The 23370-nt window shown below is 41.2% G+C and overlaps 2 protein-coding genes across 3 annotated transcripts; both read left to right on the top strand.

Moving 5' to 3' along the window:
• Positions 1 to 3107: 3107 nt before the first annotated feature.
• Positions 3108 to 4448, top strand: LOC105010531 (D(5)-like dopamine receptor). The gene has a single exon (XM_010869864.1). It carries the CDS (start codon positions 3108 to 3110, stop codon positions 4446 to 4448), a length of 1341 nt encoding a protein of 446 aa, XP_010868166.1.
• Positions 4449 to 15582: 11134 nt separating this feature from the next.
• Positions 15583 to 18806, top strand: fgfbp3 (fibroblast growth factor binding protein 3). Of its 2 annotated transcripts, none has more exons than XM_020047206.3 (2): positions 15583 to 15715; positions 17576 to 18806. In XM_020047206.3, exon 2 carries the CDS (start codon positions 17610 to 17612, stop codon positions 18165 to 18167), a length of 558 nt encoding a protein of 185 aa, XP_019902765.2. In that variant the 5' UTR covers positions 15583 to 15715; positions 17576 to 17609; the 3' UTR covers positions 18168 to 18806. The 2 variants fall into 2 exon arrangements, with proteins under 2 accessions (XP_019902765.2, XP_034148792.1); XM_034292901.1 differs by having other exon boundaries at positions 15584 to 15717; positions 17458 to 18804.
• The last annotated feature ends 4564 nt before the right edge of the window (positions 18807 to 23370 follow it).

Genomic DNA, 23370 nt, shown 5'->3' with positions numbered 1-23370 from the left:
CATCGTTATCTTCACGTTCATCCCAAACCAGCCCCCCCGCCCTACGTAGGTCTTTGGAGTGCGGTCCATTGTTTCGTGGTAAACTCCTAGGGTAACTTCAACAGCCGTAGGAGATCAATGAACCCATCTTTGGGACACCTGACTTGAATGATGCAATAATAATTACAAGTATGAAATACAACAAGTGTGAAATTAAAATGCACAATTAACTTTTTTTTTTTACACTAAAAAGTATTTACAGACTAAATGCTGAAAATCAGACCTAAACAAATGCACGTGTCATATAATTAAGTACACCTAGCCCTTATTAAAGTTGTGCAACCTCAAAAATACCAAAGCCTTGCTTGTGGAGGGTGCATTATTGCAAACTCCCTGGAAGGGGCCTCTGGAGGATCAAATTAGCCTTTGTACCCTTTGATAATTTTCACTGCCTCAGTTTTGGGACGCTGGTGTAAATGAAGTATTCAGGATGGAGAGGAGGGAAGAGGGGTCAATTGGGGATTTAGCATTTGTCTTTTTCATTGTCTTCTTCTCTATCCATCAATTACATGTACTGCTGCCCCCTGCTGTGTGTGTATATTTATATATACTGTGTGTACACACACACATATCTATATATATATAAATATATTTGTGTACATATATATAAGGAAGGTTTTGAGTGAGGAACAGATGTGTTCAATTTACAGTGGTCTCTTTATTTTAAACCTTCTGTTCCTCACTCAAAACCTTCCGTTTTCAACGTTTTTGGAAAGGAAAGAAAAAGGTGCAGTAGTCTCTTCATTATTTCTGGATCTGTATCATAGACTGTGATCTGTATATATGCCAGTGTTCTTTGTTGCCAGCCTCACAGGCTGCTGGCGGCCCCTGGTGGCCTTCAAGTGTAACCCTTGATGTGACCCCACATATTGAATGAAGTATTGCATTTTTTTGTCTGCCAGCCCTCAAACTGGTGCCTTATCAACCAGAGTGCCCCCTATTGGGAAATTAGGGAAGAACACTGTGCATTGTCGGACTTAAAGTTTTCTCTCTTAACACATTGGTTCAAATGCCATTCAAAGTTGTTTTCCTGGAGGTAGCTAAGACTATTATTTGTATTGACCAGGGACCACAATACTTTAGCAAAACATGTTCACTGTAAAATGTAGATAAGGCGCAATAGTTATTCAGTAAAGTGGAATTGCACCCGAATACACTATGGGAAGAAGACAAGCCAGCTGAGGCAGTGTGACGCTTTGGGCAATGTTCTGCTGGGAAACCTTGGGTCCTGCCATTCATCTGGATGTTACTTTGACACGTACCACCTACCTGAGCGTTGTTGCAGACCCTGTGCACCCTTTCAAGTATTCCCTGATGGCACTGGCCTCTTTCAGCAGGATAATGTGCCCTGCCACAAAGCAAAAATGGTTCAGGAATGGTTTGAGGAATACAAAAACATGTTCAACGTGTTGACTTCTCAATCCAATTGAGCATCTGTGGGATGTGCTGGACAAACAAGTCCGATCCATGGAGGCCCCACTTCACAACTTACAGGACTTAAAGGATCTGCTGCTAATGTCTTGGTGCCAGATACCACAGCACACCTTCAAAGGTCTAGTGGAATCCATGCCTTGACGGTTCAGGGCTGTTTTGGCGGCAAAAGGGGGACCTACACAATATTAGGCGGTCATAATTTTATGGCCAATCGGTGTATATTTTGAAGGCAAAACACAAATTAAATGTTTGGATTAAGCTCTGCCCCTTCTTTCCAATTCTTTATCAGGAAGTAGGACTACCCTCCACTCATTTATCCCAAAGACATTATGACAACATTGGTGGATATAGCACTTTATTTAGTGATCCATTATTTTAAAAAACTAGCAGTCGCTTTGATGAACAATGCATTGCAAAATGATTCAATTCCTGGACCAATTCATCTCATATTAATGAATGTACTGCGAAATTAGTGTATATTAAACACTATTACAATTGTCCTCAACCATTCAGTTCTGGATAAAAAAGTACAATTTAAGATTGGTCAGGCTTTGAATGAAGACCAAAGTGCCTTCTCCTGAGGTCAACACATCAATCGTAGAGTGAAACCATCCTCAATGGCTCCATCACAGTCGGGTTTGGGTTTGTGTCTGCCCACTTTAGAGGTAAACTGCAACGTGTTGTAAGATTCTGCCAGTTGTGTGATTTAACTCAGTGGTATTAAAAACTGGCCCTTGAAGGCAGTTCCACTCCATTTTCCATTGCAACCCCCTAACCAGGGATGTCTGTTCTACCTCATCATTAATTGCACCCACCTGTTGTCCCTGGTCTAAATGAGTCCCTGATTTAATACTGATTTAAGGGCTTGAAAGCGTGCTGCCAAATTGTTGCTGAAAAATCCTGACCTCGTCAACCACTGTTCTAAACATACTCCTTTGGCAGTCAGAGGACATGGGCGGAGTATACAAGTTAATCAGGACCAAAAAAAACATTCCCACCGAGCAATTGATCTTTGCTGTGGTCCTTAGCAACCGGAAATACACCTGCAAAAGATTGACAGGACTATGCTAACCAAATCAGGACACCTTACTGTTAACTACAAATATGTAACTGCACTATGGAAAATTAGAAAATTGTCATTTGCACAGGTGGCCAAAAATAACTAGTCATTAATATATAAATTATGACGAAGAATTGACTTATTACAGTTTTGCTGTAAATTGAATGCAGTTGTTGCCTACTGTGTTAATATTTTCTTTCTCTGGTATTACATTCAAATTTCAATTAGCCTACTGCAATATTAAATTCAATAACTCAACCAAAGCTGCCTGTAAGGTACGCTACCACTGCAAACCCTTTACAGTGTATTCTACATACGAGTGGATGAGGGACAACTGGTGCTGATATTAAAGTGGACCTCTCACTAAGATGTCTAGCCTGTTCATATTTGTCTCACCTGTTATGAGTCATACCATATCGCGACAGAGAGAAGCATTGGACAATTTTTGAAATTGTTTTTTTTCCTGAGGCTAGACGAATTGCTAGGGTTTTGGAACCTGTCAGCAAGGACCATAAATAAATAAGTGGTTTAATGTGAAATCAAAGCGTTTTTACCAAAACATAGAAACGTGAAAATGGAAAATTATACTGAAAATCCAACGCAAGTTCGGTCGGAGTCAGACAGCACAGGCGATGAGACCGGTGGGAATGGTGTGCGAGCGCTAATTGGATGCATTTTATTTCTCCTCATCGTGTCTACGCTGTTGGGAAACACGCTCGTTTGCGCGGCCGTCATTAAATTCAGGCACCTCAGGTCTAAGGTAACAAACTTTTTTGTGATTTCTCTGGCGGTATCTGACCTCTTCGTTGCAGTCCTGGTGATGCCATGGGAGGCAATATCTGAGGTTACGGGCACTTGGTTGTTTGGTAGATTTTGTGGCATCTGGATTGCTTTTGACATAATGTGTTCGACTGCATCTATTCTTAATCTGTGTATCATAAGCGTGGACAGATACTGGGCTATAGCTAGTCCTTTTAAATATGAACGGAAAATGACACACCGATTGGCATTCATCATGATTGGAGTTGCATGGATGCTATCAATTATCATATCCTTTATACCTGTTCAACTGAACTGGCACATGGCCGGGGAGGAAACGTCACCAGAAAATGTTAGCAACCACTCTGATAACTGCATAGCAAACTTGAACAAGACCTATGCTATTTCCTCATCACTGATTAGTTTTTACATCCCAGTGGTCATCATGGTTGCCACTTACACGAAAATTTACCGTATTGCGCAAACACAGATACGGAGGATATCCTCATTGGAGAGAGCCGCGGAGCAAGCGCAAAATAACCAACACCCGAACGTTTGCGCACACGAAAATGCATTGAAAACTGCTTTTAAAAAGGAAACAAAAGTTTTAAAGACACTCTCCATTATAATGGGTGTGTTTGTGTTTTGCTGGCTACCCTTTTTTGTCCTAAACTGCATGGTACCTTTTTGTGATCCTCCGTGCGTAAGTGACACCACATTTACCATTTTCGTTTGGTTTGGTTGGGCAAACTCTTCTTTAAACCCTGTCATTTACGCATTTAACGCGGATTTCAGGAAAGCATTTGCAACTATTCTAGGCTGCAATAAAATGTGCTCAAGCAATACAGTGGAGGCTGTTAATTTCAGCAATGAACTGGTGTCCTACCACCACGACACAACGCTCCAAAAAGACGCGCAAGTATTAATGGCTGCGCAACATCCTCCAGCAATCCAAAACCTTGGTGAGGACACAACAACCCCGCAGTTCGACAAAGTTTCTCTTCTCTCAAACACATCCCGCAATCACAAGAACCTGTTGCTGCCAAACGTCTTCCAAATCCAGTGTGACGGAGACATTTCCTTGGATACCATAACGCCGTTTACTTCAGCCGGAGCGATTGAGTGCAGCACAATCCCTGGTCAAATCCAAAATTAAATTCGGTCACAAATATTTGTATTTATTATTTTAGATTACTTACTTTATACTATGTACGTGCATGCAACATGTTTTAATTTAGTTGATTTTCTCACTTTTTAAAAATATCTGTATATTGTTTAAATAAAAGTAATTATGTAAATAATCTGCTGGACAAAACGAAACAATATAACAATATGTAATTATGTATTGTAAAATCAGAAAATGCATTACATTTTGTTTCCGATTTTTTTTAATTAATGTCAAAGTATTTATTATTGATATACTTATTAATACTTATTAATATTTAATTAAATTAAAATTGTGTTAGTATTTCTGTTGCCCAGAAGCTATCAAATAGAATGGAAGTAACATATATATATATATATATATATATATATATATATATATATATATATATATATATATATATATATATATATATATATAAATACTAGTTAGATATCCTGTATAATAATAAAAGCATATCTTCACATTATTCTATGTGAAAGTAACCAGAATTCAGGCTTAACATCAAGTCACATTATATTAAAAATATATTATCAAACACCTGTGTAAATAGAAATAAATATTTCCAAATTAGTATATTCTATCCCATGCATTACTTTAATTTTATGATTCAATTGTCATCTGTATAATCCCATGACAACAGAATGTAACCGTCTTATTCTCTGACAATTGCATCTCTTTTTTTTTTATTTTAGGATTATTTCATTGTCTAAAGCAGCTTTTCATGATAGGTTACCATAAATGGGATGACTCTTTATTTTGAGTTCCAAAAGTGTTTCTGTAGATGCTTTTAAGATTGTTTACTGACTATCAGAGTCTTGTTGTGATCAAAATATATTCCCATTAACAGTCCTATTTTCCCTAACCTAACATCAATCTTTCAACAAACTATCTATTGAACAATCTAAACATTCTCTTATGTATATAATGAGTTCATTGGAAGTGTGTTGATCTTTTATTAGCATTTATCCTACTGTTTTAGAACTAATACATTTCATTTCACATAAACAAGGACTCCAGATTCCTAACAAGAGTGCACCAAATTACAATACTGCCCCTTTCATCTTCAAAGAACAGAGTGTTGACAAATTGGGCAGTCTTCAGTACACTGAGTTGTCTGACCTGGTGAACCACAATGCAGGTGGGTGGAATAGAGTGGCCTGACAGGTGTGTTTCAAAGATACACAAGTCAGCCAGTGTTGTAGTGGTGATGACTGGATAGCCAAGGGGGGGGGGGGGTAGTCTCTGAAATTTGGAGCATTGACTACGCTAGACTTCCGGAGGGAAGTCTCTGAGTTTGTTTGTATTTTGGCCAAAAAGTTTTTAAGGTCAAGTTTGACATTAGGAAATGGGACTGTTAATGGGAATATATTTTGATCACAACAAGATTCCTAGTGTAGTGAAACAAGCATGGGTGTGTGTGTGTGTGTGTGTGTGTGTGTGTGGGTATATTGTGTCTATTGTGTGCATAAAGTCTGTTCTGAAGGAATAGTGCAGAACGTGAGAAAGGTGCGGATAGCTGGATGGCCATTTAATAATCATTTGTCAGCCTTGTTTAAAAGAACAATGTAGGAAAGTGTACATGCTTTGTAATAAGGAATATACCTTTTCATCCTCTTGTTCTAGGCCAGGGGTCATCTGCAGGTTTTCTGTTCTACCTCATCATTAATTGAACTCACCAGGTGTCCCAGGTCAAGATTAGTCCCTGTTTAGAGCATTGCAATAACAAAAATGGAGTGGAACTGGCTTTGAGGTCCACAGTTGAGATTGAGAGTTCTAGCTTAAAACATGCATCCACTCACCTAGACCTATAGATTATTAATGGTTTCAGCATATAGTCATTTTATAGATCTCAGTCTCCGTTTGTCAGTGTCAAACTAACCAGTCTCATAGAAAATGTGTGTTGTATTTAAAGTCTCCAGCCATGTAAAACGGCATAACATCAAATGGCTTTACAAAAGGTTGACCGCTCCTCTATGCTATACTGTTATGCAGATGTAGCCAATTAAATACATAGACATTTAATACTGGTATTATTAAAATAAGCCAGTTCCACTCCATTTGTCCATAGCCTTCTGAACTCATCATTAATGGCATCCACCTGGTGTCCCAGGTCTGAATAAGTCCCTGATTAGTGGGTTGCAATGGAAAAAATGAATGGAACTGTCTTCAAGGGCCAGATTTGAATTCCACTGTCTCCAGGTGTGGTATTTAGTGACCCCAGAGAATCAGAAAACCCATTTAATTAATTAGCCGAAAGACAGATATATATGGAAATCTCCACACGTCCCATTAATGGACGTAAACACATTAAGTTAGCTAATACTTTATTTGAATAGTCAATCTGTGGATGCTTTAAGGACTATCAAACTAGTTTACTGAAATCATCTACTGACCCTAACCTTAAACATTATCCTATCCTTAACCTAAACACTTAAACCCTTTCCAAAACTTTTAACCTAAAATGTATTCTAAACCTAACCTTAACGTGTTTGTTTTCAAGGGGTGTTTATAGTATGAATATCTGTAGAGCATCTTCAAATTGTAATCTTGACTATCCAAATAAATTGCAACGCGAATTGTTTGTTTAATTTCACCTTTAGGGAACTGCCCATTTACTTCTGAGCAAAAGAGATGCAGAGAAGTCCATGTAAAAAAAAAAAAAAAAAAAATGTCACAGGAGCTCTCTATGCATCTATGTGCTCTGAACACCCCTGTAACCAATTATTTTAAATATCTGATTTCCTATGTGTTAGTTCAGATAAAAATAATCAGTTTTTAACCTCCAGCATTTATTTTATTTCCTTTATTTGTTCCTATTCCTTTAACAAATTTAGTTATCCCATGTAATTCACCTTTTCCTTTCATGCATGTAAATGTATGTGTGTTTACTGTACATCTGTGTATAATTAAGATGTATACACTTATAAGGATTAATGTACCTTCTAAATGTTTTGGAGGATATTATGGCATAACTTCAGACAGTTCAATAATGGGTTGATTGAATTATGGTTTGACTATTCTAAGATATTTATTGTGTGCTCATGATTTAATATGACAGTGTGGATTCCTTATATGAAATAACCTGAAGCAATGTTTTTCCCTTTTAATCATTTTTAACACAAAAACAAATGGAAAATGGAAATAAATGGAATAAATGGGAGATGGACCTCCACCTCCATCCTCTTCACGTTTGACCTCCTTCACCCTGTGCTTTCTTAAAACACACAAACAGACACACGTGTGTTTGTTTTTCTATCCTTGTGTGTCTTTGAAACCCAGAAATCCATGTTCCCATGTATCCTGTAGCCCATGTATCCTATAGACCTAAACCTAATCCTAAACCTAACCTCAATTACATAACCTTTATGTTTAGATTTTACTTAACCCTAACGCCCAACACTAATCCATAACACTACACTTAAAAGTTACCTTAATTTTAACACTGTTTTTCCCTAAACATAATCCCTAAGTGGGAAATGTAGATGTTTACTGGGAAGGAACTCCCAACAGATGTGTCAGGTTTTACTTCATGGGGACATTGGATCTCCATATGGATATGTGAGCCTAGAACACATTCACTCACTCTCTTGGAATTAATAGAAGAGAATGGAACTACACCAGGGCAAACGCCAGACTGTCAATAGGTCTGTGTGCCTCCTTATGCAATTTAATGAAGCACTGATTATATGTTGTCACCATGGAAACTTGTCCTGAAGGCAATCTTCACTATATTTACATACACTATGGTAACTTTTGTGCAGAGCACTTTGCTTCTCCTTTGCTTCACAATTAGATTCCCTCTGTCATTTCTCTCCAAGGGGTAAGGATAGCAACCCCACTTCACACCCCAATCAGTGTCTAATCACAGTCTCTGGAATTTTAAAGGCAGTTGGCTAGCTTTGCATTGATTGCGAAAATCTCTTGACAATGGAGATTGTTTTTCTCAAAACCTACCCTCTGAAAGTCTCTCTGTGTGATCATAATAATGAATCAAAATATTATATCTTGACAAATCTAATGTAATTTTTGGGCCAACAGTATACCATGTTAAATCTTTTGACTACAACGTGAATGAAACAAAACTGTATTCAAATTCAGTCTAAACCTACACATATAGGCCTAGCTTCATGCTTTTAAAGTATGTTTTGATGAGTGGTGGATATTTTTGCAGATTAAGTGTGGTGTGCTCATTAGGAATATTAAGACTGAATCCAGTTTTGTTGGAACTTAATGTAAATCAAGGCCAACACATCACACCCCTAGAGGGGGCTAGTGTTGCTGCCTTCAGCTCCCTTCTCATACTGCTGTCTTATCCCTTTATATACAATACCGATTATTGGATGTTGATGAGGTCAGGAAAAGGGTTTGAGGAAAAGTTAATAGCAGCATTTTTTATATATGAATGCCTTCAATAGACGGCAAAGACAAAGGTATTTGATAGATTGAATGATCTGTAAATGTGTTCATGAGAAGCCAGAGAGGAAGGAACAGCCACAAACCATGGTACAATGTTAATGTTATTTTTGTGTACATTTGGTGCCCTAGAAAAATGACTGTGCAGCTTGACCTATTAACACGCTAGCATGCGCAAAATAACTACTATTCTATTTTCTCTGTGCCAATTTAACTCCACCTCCCTCCCCCAGACTCAACCGGCTGGCCTCTGGCAATGGATTGGAACACATTATCACTTAGTGTGAAATTGTAAGCCTTTGGTCATTCATTTCCACAAGATACTTTTTCACACCATGTTAATCTGTATGCACACTGATGAACATAGATGGAACTTCTTCTCAAATGAATTGGAATTAAATCAAGGCTATAACACCCACTTAACTAACTAAAGCATAATAAATTATTGTACAATAATAAAATGCTTTAAAATTGAAGTACAAAATGATTAACATATTCAAATGCTTTATCTACTTTCTGTACTCTCAGCCCATTCAAATCAGATTTCCCATGTATTGTTATGTTTTTAATTATGACCAATTTCAGTGTGTTTTTGTGGGATTGTACTTTTAGCCTAGAAAAATCTGACTACAATAGATATACTATGAAGCAACATAGAGGAGTTGTCAAAGTAACATTTATCAACTTTAAGTTCAAACTTGGGCTAAAAGGTCACACAATTGTCTCACCCAATGATCCCCATACTTTTCTGAGCAGGGACACTGAGTCAAAATGCAGAGATCTACTGCTAAAACTATGCCTATGCTATTATATTATACCTATTAAGAAGCATTATTTAGTTATGACATTTGTGCACTAGGACATAGGCCCAAAATATTTTCACAGCATATTAGCAATACATGATTTGCCCCGCCAACCTTTTTTTTTTTACTTTTTAAGTGTGTCGTGAGCAGTTGGAGGGTACTGTCACATACACAGGACAAGCCCACAGCCCCCGCGTGTCCACAAGGTCTGGACCCCCCCACTCCAGGCAACTCAACCATGTCCAGTCTAGAGGGATTTACGGGCCAACATTAACGCAGCTGGGATGGTGTGAATTAGACGTGCGCAACATGAGGTGACTGCCCTTCGTTTAAACAGTCAGCATAATTTCAATCGTGCAGGGTAGCATGAAATACTTTTCACCTTTTGCTTCACCTTCTTCTGCTTTACCTTCTTCAGATTTTATATGGTGTTTGGCAACCATACTTTAAGGTGCATTACTGCCACCAACTGGATTGGATTATGGACCAGAGACAGAAAGGTCTAAACAACAGGTGTCGAACCGGTTCCACAAAGGGCCGAGTGTCTGCAGGTTTTTGGTTTTTCCTATAAATTGGTTCCTAGTTCATACCTACACAACCAGGTGAGGGTAGAAACTAACCAATCAGTGACCTAATTAACCAATCAAGTACAAGGAGAGAGCAAAAACCTGCAGACACTCGGCCCTCCGTGGAACCGGTTTGACACCTCTGGACTAACCGTCATTGGCTTTTGTCATCTTAAGAAAACAGATTATCTAAGTAAATACACTGCTCAAAAAAATTAAGGGAACACGGAATCATCACAGTGTAACACCAAATCAGTTAAACTTCAGGGATATCAGTCTGTCCAGTTAGGAAACCAACCCCCAAAAGGAAATGAATTTGCACTGAATTGAATGAATCTGACTGATTCTTCTGTAGTTTTGCATTTTGCTAGTGACCTTGTCACTACTGGTAGCGGTAGTAGGAGGCGGTACCTGCAGCCCATTCAGGTTGCACAGGCAGTCCAGCTCCTCCAGGATGGCACAGCAATACGTGCCATCGCAAGAAGGTTTGCTGTGTCTCGAGCATGGAGGAGATACCAGGAGATGGGCTGTTACACATGGAGAGCTGGACAGGGGCATAGAAGGAAATCAACCCAGGAGCAGGACCCGTATCTGCTCCTTTGTGTGAGGAGGAACAGGAGAAGCACTGCCAGAGCCTTACAAAATAATCTCCAGCGGGCTACTGCTGTCCGTGTTTCTGACCAAACTGTCAGAAACAGACTCCATGAGGGCCCGACATCCTGTAGTGAGACCTGTGCTCACAGCCCAGCACTGTGCAGCTTGATTGGCATTGGCATCACCAGAGAACACCAGAATTGGCAGGTCCTCCATTGGTGCCCCGTTCTCTTCACACTGAGCACATGTAACAGACGTGAAAGAGTCTGGAGACGCAGTGTTGAATGTAATGCTGTTTGCAACATCACCTAGTATAACTGTTTTGGCGGTATGCATTGGTGCATCCAACGCAGCCAAGTAGCGCCACAGACTGTGGAAGAGCTCACTGATGCCCTGATCCAAGTCTAGAAGGAGAACCCCCAGGACACCATCAACCATCTCATCAGGAGCATGCCCAGATGGTGTCGGGAGTACATACAGGCAGGTGGGGGCCATACGCACTACTAAGTCACATTATGAGTCGCCGTGTTGAAATTCATGCAAGTTTGAACAGCCTGTGATTTCAGTTGTTTACTATGATTTTCTGTGTGAGTTTGAATCCAGCCCTCAGTCAGGCGAATTTGGTTTCCATTGACCGTTGTTACATCATTTTGTTCTCAACAAATTACACATTGTACAGTAAAGATTTTGATCTTTAATATATTTCCTTCATCAAGACTTGATGTGTGATTTAAGTGGTTCCTTCCCTTTGAGCAGTGTACTACTACATCCCCTGAGAACCCACTTAACAGTTCACCTTAAACTCGGTTCTTCAAAACCATTATTCCTTAATTCCTCCACTTTCTCCATCTCCTCCTGGTAATTGTCACACCACAAATTCTGATGTTTTCCTACCATTTTCAATGTACTATTACGCCATGTGTGTCACAGCCTAATCCTAGTAATTACATTTTCCTCTGTTCTCAAACACCCTGAGGTTCTTCCTGCCCCCACCTTTTCCTAGAATTTACGCAGGTGTCATCCCTTGGCCTTCCAGTCCCAACATCTGCCTTCTCATAAGCATTTGCTCCTATGACGTCTTCCAACTGACTTCGAAACCCAAGTTTTAAAAAAGAGCTTCTGCCTCATGCCCTCATTCATGTTGTAACCCCTCTGATGAGAGGAAGTGAAATATTACAAATGCATCAATATTAACAAAGCAAGCCTACTGATAAAACGATCTGCTTAAAAAGCTGTAGTGCTGTTTGCAGCGTAAGTAGATAAGGGTGTTATATGGCTTATAAAATGGTTTAAAATGTGTTGAATGTGCTGATTAAAACAAAAATATAATTTGTTGCTGTATTATATACTCGCTCCTTATGGTCTTGGTCTTTAGACATTTTGAAATCTCACAGTATAACTGATTGATCGGCCAACTGGGAACTTCAAAAGAAAAACACAAGAACTGTTGAAAAATAACAGGCTCCATTTTGGAAAACCTACAGTATCAGTCAAATGTTTGGACACACTGGCAGGCTCGAGTGGAAATGAAGAGCAGGAAGACGAAATCATACTTGTTAACTGTTATTTAATAGTTAATATAACACACAAAGACAGGGGAAGCAGAGGGAACATATTTACTGGGGGGAATGATGAGAATGAGGACCAGGTGCGCTAAACAAGACAACAGATGAAATTATTGAATGAGATGGGCGGTCGTGTTAGAAGATCGGATGAGGTCGACCGCTGGAGCCTGCCTGCTGCAGGGGGAGGACAGGCAGCAGAGGGCGCAGTCATCACAGTACACCCCCTCTGCCGCCTGACAACACCGGCCCGGGGCCGACCCGGGGGACGTGGAGTAGGGCGATCTGGGCGACGGCGATGGAAGTCGCGCAGGAGGGCGGGAGCCAGGACGTCCTTCACCGGGACCCAGCTCCACTCCTCCGGGCTGTACCCCACCCACTCCACGAGGTACTGGAGGCCCCCCGCCCGACGCCTCGAGTCGATGACGGAGCGGACGGAGTACGCCGGGGCCCCCTCGATGTCCAGAGGGGGGGGAGGGACCTCCCGCACCTTACACCTCTGAAGGGGACCAGCCACCACCGGCCTGAGGAGTGACATGTGAAACGAGGGGTTAGTATGGTAGTCAGGGGGATGGCGTAATCAATATGTCACCTCGTTGACTCTCTTCAGGACTTTAAAAGGCCCCACAAACCGCGGGCCCAGCTTCCGGCAGGGCAGGTGGAGGGGCAGGTCCTTGGTTGAGAGCCAGACCCGGTCGCCCGGACGATACACCGGGGCCTCCATGCGGTGGCGGTCACGTACAGGTGATGCTCCAACAGTCTAACAAGCACTCTGCGCACCAACAAGACATGCTCAGCGCAGGTAGCCGTGTATATCAAGATGTCATCAATATACACTACCACGCCTTTGCATAACATGTCCCTGAACACATCGTTGATGAAGGATTGAAAGACTGATGGGGCATTTATCAAACCGTAAGGCATCACTAAATACTCATAGTGTGCGGAGGTGGTGCTAAAGGCTGTCCTCCACTCATCCCCCTCCTGGATACGTACTGGATACGCTCCTGAGGTCTAATTTGGTGAAAAAGCTGGCCCTGTGCATCTTCTCCACCTCCACAGAGATCAGAGGAAGAGGGTAGCGGAACGGGATGGTGATCTTGTTCAGCGCCCTGTAATCGATGCACGGGCGCAAACCACCGTCCTTCTTTTTCACAAAAAAGAAACTCGAGGAGACTTGTGACTTGGAGGGCCTAATGTACCCATGTTCCAGTGCCTCCTCAACGTACGCGGCCATCGCCGCCTTTTCGGTAGGGGACAGTGGATATATGCGACCCTTAGGGAGTGTGGCTCTGTCAATGAGGTTTATCGTGCAATCCCCCAGTCTGTGCGGTGGTAATACAGTGGCCTTAGCCTTGGAAAAACCGGGAATTGGCACGGCGGGAGCACTGTCTGGACTTTCCACCGTGGTCGAGCCAATGGAAACACCTAAACACCTACCTTGACACTTCCGCAACCACCCGAAAGACCCTGACTAGACTAAGAAATGACGGGGTCATGGAGAGACAACCAGGGGAAACCCAACGTGGGAGAGTCGATGACGTGGAAGGAGAGGGTTTCACTATGCCAGCCGCCAGTGACCATGAGGAGAGGGATAGTGCATTGGGTGACCAAACCCAACCCTAGTGGCCAGTTGTCCAAAGTTCTCACGGGTAGGGGGGTGGTAAGGACCTGAAGGGTGTGAGCGTAGAGCCAAGGACTTATTAATGAAATTCCAAGCCCGAGTCTACCAGCGCCTTACACTGGGCAAGCAACGGAAAACCAGAGAACTCAACAGGGACAGTGCACAGAGAGAGGAGAGGCAAGTGGTGAATGGGCATGAGCTACCTGGGGTGATGCGGAAGTGCCATGCCTGTCGCCTCTCGACTTGGGGAAGGAGGTGTGGTGTGGTGCGGCGGAATGGCCTCGTCTCCTTTTGGAGGCACTCCACACCTGTCCTCCCCGACCTCTGCCCGGGAGCGCCCCCAGGTCCATGGGGAACGGCCTGGCCTCTTCCGGGACGTCCTCGGGCAGCCAGCAGATTGTCAAGACCGATAGACAGGTCCACCAGCTGGTCGAAGGAGAGGGTCGTGTCCCGACATGCTAAGTCCCTCCGGACATCCTCGCGAAGGCTGCACCGGTAGTGGTCGATGAGAGCCCGATCGTTCCACCCAGACCAAACTGCCAGGGTCCGGAACTCCAGTGCGAACTCCTGCGCTGATCTCGTCCCATGCCGTAGATGGAAAAGCCGTTCACCTGCCTCTCTCCCCTCGTGTGGATGGACGAACACAGCTCGGAAGCAACGGATAAATTTGGCGTAGCTGCCCTGGGTGGAACCCTCAATGTTCCATCACTCAATGGAGGTCATTCATGCCACAGCATCGCAATTGTCCAGGTCTTGAGGCAGCAAAGCAGCCCCAAACCATGATGCTCCCTCAACCATACTTTATAGTTGGAATAAGATTTTAATGTTGGTGTGCAGTGCCTTTTCTCCACACATAGTCTTGTGTATACCTTTCAAACAATATTTGCCTTTATTTTCCTGCTTTCTTTGCTATTATGTGATCCCCACAACCTTTGTCACATTAGCATGGCCAATTAATTAATAGAATGCATGATTAAATATCTATCAATTTTTGAGAACACTCAGACACCCCAAAGCAACACATTACATCAGAATATTATTCTGGATATTGTCTCTGCTATCATTATTTTTCCAGTGTTCCAGTGTTTTTTCTTTAAACATTGATCCGTGCTGAGAAATTATCTTGAATGGGATTGTGATGTACTGTTACGTGTTTTGGAAATTTTTGTATTGTAGCATATTATTAAATGCTTAGACATTTTCAGATTAGATTTAATCAATTGCAAGGGATGATAAAATATTACAACCAATTCTAATTTTAATGAAACAAAATATTTGTTTTAATTACAAGCACAAAAAGAGTGAAATTTAAGTCACACAAAAGAAAATCTGATAAACTTCCCCTTTAAGAAGACTGTGTTGCGAGGAAGCATTAACCAGTGTGTACATTGTCTTTTTATCCATGAATAGGCAGTGTGTTGGGTGTACAAGGCAACACGTCATGACCCAAACCACAACTCCCACCTCACCCCCACACATACAGATTATACAGTCTCTAGGCTGGAGGTCTTGAGGCGTATTGTTAGAAGGGGCCCTAAGGGAGGTCTCTGGGTAGACCCATTTATTCTTCAAACACTCCCCTCTCTTCCCCTCCCAATTCTCCTTTATCCCTGTGTAACCCCCTTTTATGCTAGAGTCCCAGGACCGCATATTCTCAAATAGCAGTAGATACTAGGGTTTCTGTTTGCAAATGGTAAGTGCAACATATTTCTTTTTGAAAAACTTAATCTAAATATATGCAATTAAGTGTACTGCATGTCTGCATATGTATGCATATATTGTTACTTTAATTGAAGAAATTCTGGGCCATCTTGGGGATGTTTGTTTTGGTGCATGTCTTTGTTATATATACTGGACCACTCAAGTGTGATATCTTTCATATTGGCAGGATCACTGAGTAAGGATATGTCCTGTGTAGAAAACATGCTTATTCATACTCTAACATTTTTGTAGTGGTGATTTTCATACAGATTATTCACATGTTGTTGCATTATTTCTCCATCTCCCCCTTTTTTGGCTTGCTCCTATTCCATTGGTAAGAATTATATGTACAAGGGGTAGACAAAATAACAGAAACACCTAACAATACATTAATGTCAAATACCTAATGAAGAGTAAGGCCGCTGTTTGCCTTCAGAACAGCTCCAATCCTTCCTCGAATGCTATCATTTACAGTGGGGAGAACAAGTATTTTATACACTGCCGATTTTGCAGTTTTTCCCACTTACAAAGCATGAAGAAGTCTGTAATTTTGGTCATAGGTACTCTTCAACTGTGAGTGACGGAATCAAAAAAAAATATCCAGAAAATCAAATTGTGGGAGCACCAACTTAAGCTCTGACGATTGGTCTTAGGATTTCATCCCGGTTTATAATCGCAGTCAGGGTACCGTTCGCTAGCATGTGGAGGTCTATGCGACCCACCAAGGATGTGCCTTTCCAAACCATCACTGACCCACCGCGAAACTGGTTATGCTGGATGATGTTGAGACGTTATGATGGATGATGTGCAGGCAGCATAACGTTCACCATGGCGTCTCCAGACTCTTTCATGTCTGTCACATGTGCTCAGTGTGAAGCTGCTCTCATCTGTGCAGAGAACGGGGCGCCAATGGCGTTCCTGCCAATTCTAGTGTTCTCAGGCGTATGCCAATCGAGCTACACAGTGCTGGGCTATGAGCACTAGAGGACTTTGGGCCAGTTTGGTTAGAAAGATGTACACAAGTAGCCTGCTGGAGGTCATTTTGTAGGGCTCTGGCAGTGCTCCTCCTTTTCCTTCTCCCACAAAGGAGTAAATATCGGTCCAGCTGCTGAGTTGATGCCCACTACTGCCCTGTCCAGCTCTCCTTGTGTAACAGCCCATTTCCTGGTATCTCCTCCATGTTCTTGTCTCTTGTACTGGGAGACACAAACCTTCCTGCTATGGCACATATGGATCTGCCATCTTGGAGGAGCTGGACTACCTGAGCAACCTGAATGAGCTGCAGGTACCGCCTCATGCTACCAGTAGTGACAAGGACACTAGCATAATGCAAAACTAGAGAAGAATCAGGCAGGAAGAATAAGGAGAAAGCAATTGTCTCTGGTCACCACCTGCAAAACCATTCCCTTTTAGGGGTTGTCTTGATGTTGTCTCTCCAGTGTACCGGTTTTCATTTAGATTTGCATCAAAACAGGTGACATTGATTCACAATTGTTTATGCCTCCTAACTGGACAGAATGATAAGTTTAATTGACTTGGTGTCATACTGTGATGTTTACATGTTCCCTTAATTTTTTTGAGCAGTTTATTTAAAAACAATTATGTTTCACTTAAAAAAAAAGCTGTGAAAACAACATCAAACATTGCAGGTTTCCATGCATTCTGTGCATAAAGAAGTTTTTAATTCACTCATGTTTCACTCTGTTTTTCTTCTTTTGCCCCCATCCGTGCAGGTTTTTTGATCTTATGGTTGGCTTTGTTTGAAAGAGGAACATTTGAAATAGCAGTAATCACCCCAAGCCATGTTCTTGTGTCCTCTGTTTTTCCTCCTGTGCCTCCCTGTCCTGCCCAGCACCAACCCCAGAAACCACAATTCTGATGACGTAATGTCACAACCCCCATCATCACCACCGGCAGGCAAGTCCAAGAACTCTGTCCCCATCACAGGAGGTTTCAGCACAAAGGTTGGCCACGACTGTACCTGGGATACATCTGGTGATGTTGTGGTGAACCTGCTGGTTAGCTGTAGGTCTGGGGAACAGACCTACTGGTGCCGCTATGCTGGACAGCCAAATTTGTGCCAAGCCTACCATAACAGAAAGGCAAAGGTTGGGCACTGGAAACAACTAATAGGCAAGTTGAAGAAGAGGAGGAATGCATGTGACGGGAAGAAGGTGCTGAAGACCCGCAACTGCAAGGCCCCCCTTAAATCACACATGAAGCTCAAAGAGAAGGGGAAAAGCACAGGAAATAAGGATACCGTGATCAAGGTTCCTGAAAGGGTACAGAAGGAGGGGAGGAAAGAGAAAAATGAAAAAAGGACACAGTTGTCAGAGGAGAGGGAAGGCATTCGGGAGTTGAATGATACTGAGCTTGTGGGAAGTTACTGTGCAGAGGGATGGCATTCTGTTTGCTCTTTCTTTGTAAGGTTTTTGCTTGGTTAAATCTCTTGTTTTTCAAATGTTAGAAAAGGGACACAGCTGATCAACTCAGTTGGATAAGTTCAAAAACTAAAGATCAGGTCTTAATTCTTTGCAAGATAGCAATACATGTGTATAAAGCATAGAGCCTAAACAAGAGAGAATTTTACTTTCAGCAACTCTGACACAATGTAAACCAAATTCATATTTGGTCCAAGAAAAGTCTGGAGGGTGCTTCTGTGTATTTTATTGTGAAACTAATCTTATTATCTACAGATGTTGGGTAGACAATATTTAGCAAATTTGCAGTCACTACACTTATGTATTTTGTAACTTTACCCCAGCATATAAAATTTTACCTGTGAATAAATATCCTATATCAAATATGAACAGTTATCTGTTAGTTGGGAATAAAACAATAGCATTTTAAATATTCATATGCCAATAATTATTAGTTTATTTGGATCCCAGTTTGCTCAAGCCAGTACAGCAGCTTATCATTCTGAGGTGCAGAGAAAAAACATAATAAATAAAAAAAACACTAACTATGACCGCTGATGAAAATGACAATGTATAAGTCATTTCAGAATGTCTGAATATAAAAAAGACATTTGATTTGGTGTCCCTTCCTAAATTGGATCAATATTTGGTGTTAGTTCATTTATATGCAATGATTGGAACTTTAGGGTTAGCTGTCGTGGAAAACACTTCAGATTTCCAGACAAAAAAAGATGCAAAGACTCAGGAGCCTTCGAATCCAAAAGTAGACTTCATTGACGTCATAAAGCCGTGCTGATCTGCAGAACAACCGACTTCCAAACATTAAAGACACATTTATATACAGTATGGTTATACAATGATATTAGGTCCTCCCATTATGCTAATTTCTGGATGGATCCTTCTCGAATCTTCCATCAATGTTTTTCACAACCCTCTGGGATTCGCTCCCCCAGCCACTACTCATCATGACTCAGCATATTCTCTGAAATGGAAAGATATCCTTATCTATGGGCTCACTCATCCTCCCAAGATTTTGCAAAGACAGTCAAGGACAAGCTACAGGTTCTTCTATCCTCAATATGAGATAACAACAACCACTCATTGCACTGACCATGGGAACAATAGTTCATCACTCTCTCTTAACAATTAAACTGTTTGGGAAAATAATATGAGCCCTGGTTAAATGTTTTATCAATTAACACTCAATTAATATACAAGTGATCACATGAGACATTCTGTCTACTCTTCATCAGGTTAATGTGAAAAAACATTTTATGAAAATATCCCTACAGGAGCTCAACTGGTAGAGCATGGTGCTTGCAATGCCAAGGTTGGGGTTTGAGTCCCATTCTGGACCAGCAGTACAAAAAAGCAAGAAAAGAAGCTGAACAAAATACAGTGGCTCATGGAAGTATTCCACCCCCCTGAACTATTCAACAATTTGTGTTACAACATGAAATAAAAAATTATTTAATTAGTTTTTGCCACTGGTCAACACAACATAAATTAAATCTCAAGAAAATCTACATTTATTCAAAATGTAAATTGTATTGATTGATTGCATCAGTTCAGTTAATTGATTGCATAAGTTTTCACCCCCTTCAGTCAATTTTTAGGCACCTTTGGCAGCAAGTATTAACATAATTATTACCATAATTGATGCTCTTTCCACATTTACTTAACTGGATTGCAGTCCAGGCCCATTTAGTCCATTTTGTGAAGTACGCAGCCTTTTTTTACAGTATGTGCAGTCTCTTCCTGCTCAGACTGTAATTCCTTGACATAGGCCTCAGTGTGGCCTCCCTAATTAGTGCTTTTCTTGCCCAGATTCTCAGTTTTTGAGAATGTCCTTTTCTAGATAGATTCACTGTTCCATTTTCTCGAAATGTTTTAAAAATGCCTACCCTATTCCAAATTTGCTATGAATGTTCCTTCGTCCTTATGATTGTTTTTTTGGGGGGGGGTTGCTTTAACCAACTGTGTGATCATCCACAGACAGTTGTATTTAACCTTAAATCATGCATAATTCCTTAATTGCAAACAGGTGGACTCAATTCAAATAATTGAGTGCATGCAGCGCATGCAGGTTTGTCAAATCAACAGAGGTGATCATTTATTAAATTAAATACAGTGCATTTAGATAGTAATCAGACCCCTGCAGCCTTATTCTAAAATGGACTCAAATTATTTTTGTACCCATTAATCTTCACACAAAACATCATAATGACCAGGCAAAATCATTATATATATATTTTTTTCACAAATATATTTATTTTAAAGGCATTTGAAACCAATCTAGCTGTATGTTATTTAACTTTGGCCAAAAGCTTTGCTAATAGTTAGCAAAGCTTTGCAAAGTATTCCTGGAGTGTGCAGCCACACAGACATGCTTTCTAGTAATGACTATATTTTTCCAGGTTATGAGCATATTACATATTCCTATGTCTTTGGTAATTTGATGCTGTAGCTTCTTTTATACTTTTTTATCTTGTCCAATGTGTCTATTTGTATCCCTGTGTTTTTTTCCATAATGACAGTTAATGAGTGACTATATTGTTCGCTCTTTGGCACCTGATATAGAAGAGCTACATGAATGAATACAAAGTGTTCCATTAACACTGTGCAGCAAATGTCATGTGATGATAGGTCACTGAGTGAGGTAACAGAATAGCTTGTTTTGATGTATTCTTTTTTGAAACAGTCTAATGTAAACACCAGTTTTGTAACATAATCCATAATAAGAAAAAAAATCGATATATTTTCTTACAATCACAAGTGGGGATCTGCCCGTGAAAACCTAACATGCACACCGCCACTGGAGGGTGTGGAGGTTCAAACCCTCTTTTGTGAAACCACAAAAATAACAAAAATTGGACAAAAGCATAAAATTGAGAAAAGTCTGTTACTGGTACTGTACTTTCATTTCTCGAGGACATTAATGACAGATTTCATCAGATATATGAACAAATGCTAATCCTTTAAAAAAGATTATCTTAATATAAATGTATATCCCTGACACAGATTTATTTTAAATTTGTAAAATCTCTGTCTAACAGACTCCTTCATTGGTAGGCAAACTAATTAATTTGAATCCTACTGGCATCTTCAGCCACTCGGTTGAAGATGCCAGTAGCCACTTGGCCTCAGCCACTCGGTTTTAGGTGTTGTTTTAGACATTAACTAATGTGGACCTCTTGATTCAGACCTACCTACACTGCAATTTATTTTAATAATGAACACATAATCATCACCGTTTAACACCAAATCAATTAAACTTTAGGGATATCAATCTGTCCAGTTAGGAAGCATAAGCGATTGCGAAACAATGTCACCTGTTTTGGTGCAAATGAATGTGACAACAGGTGCACTGGAGAGGCAACAGCAAGATAACCCCCAAAAAGGGAATGGTTTTGCAGGTGGTGGCCACAGACAATTGCTCTCTCCTTATCCTTCCTGACTGGTTCTTCTCTAATGTTGCATTTAGCTAGTGTCCTTGTCACTGCTGGTAGCATGAGGCGGTACCTGCAGCCAATTCAGGTTGAATGGCCAGCTCCTCAAGGATGGCACATCCATACATGCTGTCGCAAGAAGGTTTGCTGTTTCTCCCAGTACAGTCTCAAGAGCATGGTGGAGATACCAGGAGACGGACCGGTGCACAACGAGAGCTGGACAGGGCCGTAGAAGGGCATCAACCCAGCAGCAGAACCGATATCTACTCCTTTGTGTGAGGAGGATCAGGAGCACTGCCAAAGCCCTAAAAAATGACCTTCAGCGAGCTAGTTGTGTGCATGTTTCTAACCAAACTGTCAAAAACATACTCCCTGAGGGTGGCATGAGGGCCTGACATCCTGTAGGGGGACCTGTGCTCCCAGCCCAGTACCATGCACCTTGATTGGTATTTGCCAGAGAATACCAGACTTGGCATGTCTGCCACTGGTGCCCCGTTCTCTTCACAGATGAGAGTGGTGGGAAAATGTTGGTCTGGGGAGGCTTATCGTTGGATGGTCACACAGACCTCAACGTGCTAGCCAACAGTACCCTGACTGCTATTAGGTACCGAGTTGAAATCCTCAGGCTCATTGTCAGAACTTACGTTGGGTTCATCCTGGTGCAGGACCATGCCAAGTCTCATGTGGCCAGAGTTTGACTGGCCCTCACATTCCCCAGACCTGAATCCAATTGAGATCCAATAGATGTTATGTATCGGTGCATCCAACGCAGCCAAGTAGTGCCACACACTGTCCAGGAGCACACTGATTGGAAAAACCTGTGATTTCAATTGTTTACTTTAATTTTCGGTGTGAGTTTGAATCCAGCCCTCAATCAGTTGGTGATTTTGGTTTCCATTGACTGGTGTTACGTCATTTTGTTCTCAATGAATTACACAATAGCCAGCAAGGAGTTTGATTGTGTGATTTAAGTGTTCCCATAATTTTTTGAGCAATGTATATACAGTGAAACACCATAATTCATTGAAGAGTGACCATGTTTTTGTTATTTTGGTTCTGTAATCTAGCCCTTTGAGTTTGAAAGGATACAATGACAATATGAAGTGCAGGCGGTCAGCATTAATTTGAATGTATTTCCGTACATATCAGAAGCATTTAGAAATGATAACCTTTTGTACACAATCCCCCCCCCCATTTTTGTGCATCAAAAAACAATGGACAGTTTAACATAATTTAGAATAATGTAATCATTGTTCATATTTGGTTGCATATCCTTTGCATGTAATGACTGCTTGAAGTCTGCGATGAATTGACATCACCAGGTGCTGGGTATCTTCCCCGGTCATGCCTTAACAGGCCTGTATGGCAGCAGCCATCTTCAGTTCCTGCTTGTTTCAGGGACTTATTGCATTCAGTCTCCTCTTCAGCATGTGAAATGCATGTTCACTTGGATTCAGATCCGGTTTTGGCCAGTCAAGGATTGACCATCAAAAAACCCTTTGTTGCTTTAGCAGTATGTTTAGGGTCATTGTCTTGTAGCATGATGAAGTGCCATCCAATGAGTTTGGAAGTATTTGGTCTTATCTGAGCAGATAAAATATTTCTGTAGACTTCAGACTTCATTGTTCTACCTCTGTCTGCAGTCACATCATCAGTGAAGACAAGTGACCTGTTTCGCTGGCAGCCATACAGGCCCAAGCCATAACTCCCCCTCCACCATTTTTCACAGATGAGGTGGTATGCTTTGGATTATGGGCATTTCTTGTTTTACCATCACA

This window comes from Esox lucius, chromosome 6 (genome assembly GCF_011004845.1).
Source record: "Esox lucius isolate fEsoLuc1 chromosome 6, fEsoLuc1.pri, whole genome shotgun sequence".
Taxonomy (NCBI): Eukaryota; Metazoa; Chordata; class Actinopteri; order Esociformes; family Esocidae; genus Esox; species Esox lucius.
This window is presented reverse-complemented; position numbering and strand designations above follow the sequence as displayed.